The sequence below is a fragment of the Prunus persica genome, chromosome G1 (genome assembly GCF_000346465.2).
Source record: "Prunus persica cultivar Lovell chromosome G1, Prunus_persica_NCBIv2, whole genome shotgun sequence".
NCBI lineage: Eukaryota > Viridiplantae > Streptophyta > Magnoliopsida > Rosales > Rosaceae > Prunus > Prunus persica.
In genome coordinates, this window is record NC_034009.1 from 6361896 (window position 1) to 6369449 (window position 7554).

General features: G+C 34.7%; 1 protein-coding gene across 1 annotated transcript; it reads right to left on the reverse strand.

Moving 5' to 3' along the window:
- LOC18793787 (probable small nuclear ribonucleoprotein F) lies at nucleotides 4170-7049 on the reverse strand. The gene is made up of 5 exons (XM_007223769.2): nucleotides 6770-7049; nucleotides 6085-6172; nucleotides 5914-5951; nucleotides 5707-5771; nucleotides 4170-4585 (listed from the first exon to the last, which is right to left on the reverse strand). Exons 1-5 carry the CDS (start codon nucleotides 6773-6775, stop codon nucleotides 4510-4512), a joined length of 273 nt encoding a protein of 90 aa, XP_007223831.1. The 5' UTR covers nucleotides 6776-7049; the 3' UTR covers nucleotides 4170-4509.

The following is a 7554-nucleotide window of genomic DNA, read 5'->3' on the forward strand; positions in this document are numbered from 1 at the left end:
GAGAACTCAGTGTTAAAGTTATAGTTCTCAAACTAACGAGCTATTAGTTTAATGATACTTTTTTTTTCAAATAAACGCAACAAATACATAACGAGATTTTAGTTCAGGTTTAATAAGTACCACTGACAATCAACGATCACTAATTTAAGAACTAAAAGATAAAACAAATCTCAGATAGCTGCTGATGCATTATAATTTATACTTCCACACAATCTGCCAACGTCTAAGAAATGATCTCGTTATATTAAAAAACAATTTGATCTCAATAATTTGGCTTGCTTCGGCTTTGTCATCTTCTTTCAGATCAAGTTATTTCCAAGTAAACAAACTTTAAAGTCTCTTCCGGCCAAATTTTTTAAAAAGAACTGTAAACTTCTCTACGTCTGAAATGAGCTGTCCAAATCTTTAACTATAATGAAAAATGAATGCAACACCTAAAATGCAGGAAGTTTGGACAAATTACTTAATCAGCATATGATTCAGACGAATTAGGTCTTGGACTAATGGTATTTGTCTCTAATTGATTAGAGTATATCTCATGTTTGACTCACATGAATAACGATGATCATATATATTTGTAACGAGTTCGAGAAATTGTGGTGATTTTGTTATTGATGTATTGGCATATTATAAAAGTATATTGTAATATCCTATTGTTTGTATATAAAAAATCATAAAATTCAGGCTGCCAAAATTGCTATTATAAAAAACAGAAAAGTTTAGAAATTTGAACGACTAAAGCAACTAAATAAAAGCAAACCCTGGCCCAGATGTGGTGTTGACAGTTTGCCTCCCTTGCTGATTTTTTTCTTTGAACAAACAAGAACATAAATTGAAGGGGGGGGGGGGGGGGGGGGTTAGGTAAGCAAGAATCTCAACCACAAAGTACTTCACCTTTTAGTCTTCACCTGCAAGTATATCTTACCACCACCAAAAGAAAAAAAAAATCAGCAAATTCAGGTACCACATAAGTAGTGACGCTTATCGATTGTCATTTTTACGTGGACAATGTACATGAGGGTATCTTTGCATTGCAGTTAGCTTTAGCATAAGTTTCAGGGTGACAGGGTGGTACATGTTTGATTTATACGAGGGCTGTTAAAATATGAATATGGTTTGAATGTATTAGGTTGAGTTTTATTCTTCTTCATAAGGAGGTATATATAGGAGTTTACATGAGGGTCTTACAAGGAATTAGATACAGTAAAGAATTAGGAAAGTATCTTCTAATTATACAATGATTTAGCACTTATATAAAAAATAGGAAAGTAAATCCCTTAATTAATCAAGGAAGTAAATCTCCTTGATTAATTAAGAGACTTACGTCAACACTCCTCCTCAAATTGATGCATATATGTCACTAATGCCCAACTTGGTAAGTGAGTCATGAAATACTCTTCCACAAATAGCTTTGGTTAATATATCTGCCAGTTGATATTCTGATTTTAAGAATGGTAGGCGGATGATCTTTTTCTCAATTTTTTCTTTGATACAATGTCTATTCACCTCAACATGTTTGGTTCGGTCATGTTGAACTGGATTATGGGCAATATCGATAGCTGACTTGTTGTCACAATGCAACTCCATTGGCTTTTCTGGCTTGAAGCCCAATTCTGTCAAGAGTCTTCTGATCCACAATAATTCATAAACTCCGTTAGCCATTCCTCGATACTATGCTTCTGCACTAGACCGAGAAACCACATTTTGCTTTTTACTCAGCCAAGTGCCTAGGTTACCTCCCACAAATGTAAAGTAACATGAAGTATAGCGTCTATCTATAATGGAACCAGCCCAATCAGCATCTGTGTGTCCAACAACTTCAAGATCTCCATTTTTTGAGAACATTAATCATTTTCCAAGGGTTGACTTTAAGTATCTTAAGATCCGATCAACTGCATTCCTATGAGAAACACAGGGCGAATGCAGAAATTGACTAACCAAACTCACAGCATATGCAATATCTGGTCTTGGAGGACGTATGAAAAGTAGAACATTTGGTGGTGGTGATAGAAGCAGGAGTCTGGGTAGTCAGGTCAGCAGGATTGACCGCATGCTTCTGTGAGTTTGCAATAAGATGGAGAATCGTATAGGTTCCTGACATCACAGCGGAAGTAAGATGTGATATGAGTAGGTGAGGAAGGTGATGTGAGAAATTTGATGTATGAATTTGATGTAGGAATTGGATTTAAGAGGTATGTGTATAAGATTTGAGGGTATGTGTTTAGGGATTCGGATTTGGGGACAAATATGAAGAATTTGATTTAGGGTTTTGGATTTGAATATGAGAAATTTGAGATGAGAGTTTAGAGATAAAACAACTTCTCTTCACTCCCCCTCTCCCCCTGAAGAGAAGGGGTCGTCAGAGTAAAGAGATATGCAGTATCTTCATGGGAATGCGTCAAGGTAATGGGGATACGTCAATAAACATATCATTTTCACTCCCCCTCCCCCCCTTGAAGAGGAGGGGAGAAGAGCACTTAAATTTCAAGAAGAAGGCAAGCACAGATCACAAGAGAACTAGACTCTGATACCATGCTAAAATATGAATATGGTTTGAATGTATTAGGTTGAGTTTTATTCTTCTCCATAAGGAGGTATATATAGGAGTTTACATAAGGGTCTTACAAGGAATTAGATACAGTAAAGAATTAGGAAAATATCTCGTAATTGTATAATGATTATCACTTATATAAAAAATAGGAAAGTAAATTCCTTAATTAATCAAGAAAGTATATCTCCTTGATTAATTAGGAGACTCACATCAACAGGTGCATGGGTGGTTGTTAGCTGTTGACAAGATGCGATGGGATGTGAGGCCGATCTTTCATTAACAGTTACAACCACTCATAAACCGGGAATCATTTCTCTGATAGAAATTGGAGCAGAGAGTGGACATAGATTGTGACATTTTATTTTTCTCATGTTTGTTGGGTCCTCAGTCTGACGTTTCTATGAGATCAACCTGTAATTTTTCGTGGTTGAGAACTCAACGGCATTCAATCATGAGCACCAAAGTCAAGAAACACTAAATACAATAGGAAGGGCAGATGAGTGTTAAACTCTTGAGTTTTGAGAGCAAGTTGAAGTGATGAATGAGGATGATGCTTTAAAATTTAAAGTTTAAAGTGTTTGGTGTAAAAGGGGCTGGCCGACATGTATGCAAGTCCCACACATATGAACAACTAAATACTGCCCATATACATAGAAACCAACTAAATACTTCCATTTCTATTTTTATGGGATGAGAAAAAGAAGATTTATTTCCCACTTATGTTTGGTAATACTGAAAAAGTAGCTACAAAAAAAAAATATTTTATTTCCTTTTTCATATTTGATTTGTGCAAGAATTGGAAACCTTTGATGATGATTTGTTAAGAGTTTCTAGAACTCGTCATTTAGTTTTTGTGTGTTTAGGGGTTAATTCCCCCCATTTCAAAAAAGAAAAAAAAGAATTGGAAACAAACTTTATTTAGTTTTTCAATTGTACCTATAAATTATCAATGCAAAGTAAACTGTGGTTGGATAAAATTGTCATTCTAAATTGTTAATGTAGACATGTATACAATTTTAAAAAAACATATATACATGGCCTTCATAAAGGGGATCCCATTTCATTGTTTGTTTATTGAATTTTGCTCGTGTCATGGATTTGAGCAGATTAGCGAAAGAGTGATTGAATTTATGCTTGATCTACATTAAGAGCAAAATGATGATTATTTATCGCTTTCTTTCTTGCCTTCTCTAATCCAGAAGAATTGGATTTGCATTTGCATCAGTCCTGTTACCATAATGGTGGCCTAGGTTCGAACAAGAACAAAGTACTGACAAAAAGTACCATTAGAGTAGAAGATAAATGAATCACATATGGGCAGCTACAACAGAAATCAAATATTTATGTGAAGAGAAAATTGTATACAAAAATACCAGAAAAATCTCACAAATCCAGGCTTCTTAGACATGCTCTAGATTGCAGGCTACATGGGTTAGTTAGGCGGTCCTAACTGCATACAATTGTAAAATTGTTGTAATAAAATAAGTTCATACATACAGTTAACAAAACCAAAAATGAAGATCCTGCAAAACTTCGTCACATCTCCAAAATAAAGAGAGTAAATTATGCCATCTACAGAAATGCTACAATGAACATCCAAATGATGAAATGCTTCAAATTTGGTGCAGTGAATAACTAAAAAGGTTCCATTTCAAATCATGGTTTTGTAACATGAAAACAGAATGATTCTTGTACAGCGACAAAACTGGAGCTCATTTAAGTTTAGAAAACCATTTGTCAGCTAGGGCCCTTTTAAATGACACGGGCATGTCAATTGAACATCCAACGATATCTACCTCTACACACAATACAAGTACATCCTAACCACTCCAGGTTAAAATAAAAAAGCAACAAAAGTAGAGAAAAACTGATTACTGAACTTCTGTTTTGTTCAAGAGTTCCTAGTACTTGCGTTTCGTTCCGTCCATTAGCAAGACTACTGCTCCAAAGTCCACATCTCAGTCCTGTAACTGTTCAGCTTCTTCAATTTCTTCATCCTCTGGCACCCCACGAAGATAGAGAACATTGTTGCATCTGCAGAGGGAAAGATGAAAAGACTTTTTAACTCATTGGAAAACGAATTATGTGGAAGGTTGATGTAAAAATATCCATAGCTTCAGGGAGGAAACAGGTTGTATTGACTAGAGGAAAATTTAGAACTTGAATAATCTACTATGTTCAACTGTTTGTTACCAAACTCACTAGTAAAATTCCATCTGGTAAAAAGGGAGATTAGAATTCTTCCATAAGACAGAATATATTAGTTCGAGTATTACATCCTTCAAGGAGTTGTTCTTATGTATCCTATATTTAGTTCATTTGCAGCTATACATTACACAGCCATATATCACAGGCTAAAAAGTAAACACAGGGCACGCAAAATGCGAGAGCTACAAGGAATTGACTAATAGCATTTCAACATACATAAATTTTAGGCTTCTATAGTACAGACCGTAAAAGTTGTGCCTGCCACATATTACCGTTTTAGCAGAAGAAAATGCTACATACTCTTGCACCTTTTGAGGACTCTGATTAACTCCGATGTATATCTATGGTCCTCAACCTTCCATACTCTTATTAAATTCACATTGTTCCTTTGCATTATCTATGTTCATCCTATGGGTTCAACTTTCTTCATCAAGGGTGTTGAGAATTATCTCAATATACCTTTCCTTATCTTGGCTTACATCTACAATTCACACCTCTAAATTTGACCAGCAGGGTATAAGAAAACAAAGCACACTTGCTCACAAAGATGACTTCAATACAGTCTGTATAATATGAAATGCAGAGGTACACGATGGGTAAAAATGGCACTGGGCATTAAGTACTATGTTGTAGATAAAGAGGGTTGGAGTGGGGGGAGAGGGAGATTCATATGCCTACTAATACTACCTGTTCAATGCAGACATGAATCACGATAAACTAGACAACCTCTAATACATTGTTGACCACACCGAACAGAAACTTCAAATCCACTTTAGACAACCTCTAATACTACTTGAGATATATGCTTTTCCCAGAATTTTTATTTTATTTTCGATGGTAAAAAACTAGAATAAAATGAACAGTAAGAAAAATACAAGGCACATTCAAACATTAGATTTCTAGGGAAGAACACAGTTAAGAAGGTCAAAGAATTAAACTGAGCTCACCTGATCAATATCTCTCCAAGATTCCCAGTGGATTGTCCATCGATATATTCTTCAGTGTTTGCCAACTATGCATAAGATTTCATATTATTAAACATTGGTACCGGCTTCAGATCTCTAGTCTCACATAGAAAGAAAGGGGAAAAAAGAAGCAAAAAGAATACGCATTGAAAATGTGTAAACAAAAAGAGTTGAAATTTTAAGGAGTACCTGCAAGTTCATATAGGAATCTACTGAGACAAGAAAACCTGAAAGAACGCATTATCAAACAGAATTAGAAATAATCAAGCACATGCTAAATAGAGTTAAACTGCATGAGGAAGCGAAAGAAAACTATGCCACAATGATCAAATACTTTTCCAGAAAACGTAAGCAGTATACCTTTGTACTCCATTCCCCATTTAAGTTTCACGATGACAGTCTTTCCAGTCAGATTGTTCAAGAAAGGTTTTGGGTTAACTGGTATTGTCTGCATTTTACAAAACAACAAAAGTATCAAGATCCAGAGCATGACATTATTTTCAACAACTGAATTTAAATATACCAGGACAAAAAACATATTTTGTACAGCTTAATGTTCAGATTATTAATCAACTACACTAATCAAATACGGGGCAAGATCCTATTGCAACGATATTCTTGTGCTTTTTTTTCTTTCCCTAGTTCAACATTGTTCTACGCTTGTAAGAAGCGACCATATTTATAATCTCCCATTAAAAACCAAAACATCATACAATTAATGCAAATACACATACTTCCATGTTTCCCACATACCATTTAGCTAGCAGCTCAGAATCCTGGCAAACCACATGTTATACTAGAAAACCCAAAATTATCCCAGATAATAAATCTCTAAAGGCGCAATATTTGGTTGCAAAGAACCACCTTCCAAAAATCTTGCATTAAGCATCTAAAAACTCTCAAAGAAATCCTATAATTTTAGAGACTGGAAAATTTTGAAACCATTTTGATAAAGACCAGAAAAAAATTCCCAGTACAATATACATAATAATTTACGAATACGAATATGCGAGGGAGAAGCATATCTACAAAAGAAATTACTCACAGCCATTGGCGAGAGAGGCAGAGACGAGAGCTTCAGTGGAGCAGAGGAGAAAGAGGGTTTTAGGGTTTTTACAATTTGAGCTAGGAATTTCTTTCTTTCTTTCTAGGAGTTGTTGTGTAGGGCACGTGGGTTTTTTAAAAGGGTAAACTAGTGAAATGCACATGGACTTGTGCTTAATTTTCAATTGACCCTCCTTATCTTTTATTTTTTATTTTTTATAGAAATTAATTAAATGATTTTTTTTTTTTAACGCCAATGTCCCCCTGTTGTTTAAACCTCCTACTCCTACTCCACAAATTTTTTTTTCCTTGAACCTTGCAGACTCATAATTTGAATCTACAACTTTATTAAATTGTTTAAGAATTATTAATTCATAATTTTTTTTTGTTACTAATTTTTCTTGACATTATTTTTGTTTCAACATTCGTGATTTAATTTTGTGAACATTTTAACTTAAAAAAATTAAAATTCCAAAGCATAATAGAATTTCACTTAAAAATAAAAACAAGTAGAACCCAGCTTTTGAAATAATAAAAAAACCACCCAACTTTTTTCAACCGTTGGATTCCAACATCTTTCTCACCTGAAGCTGCCATGTGTTGTGCAAAAGGGCTACTGGCCAGACAGCTTTGCTGTCTGTGAGGCCCACCTCTTTTTCCTCTTCACATGGGTTGCAAAACAAAGCTTTGGGCTATACACAAATTACTAGTCCAGACAAAACTTGAATTGGAATTCCACCCCTCAAAATACATGGGTTGGAGAAGAATTTTGGGCTCAAAATTGAA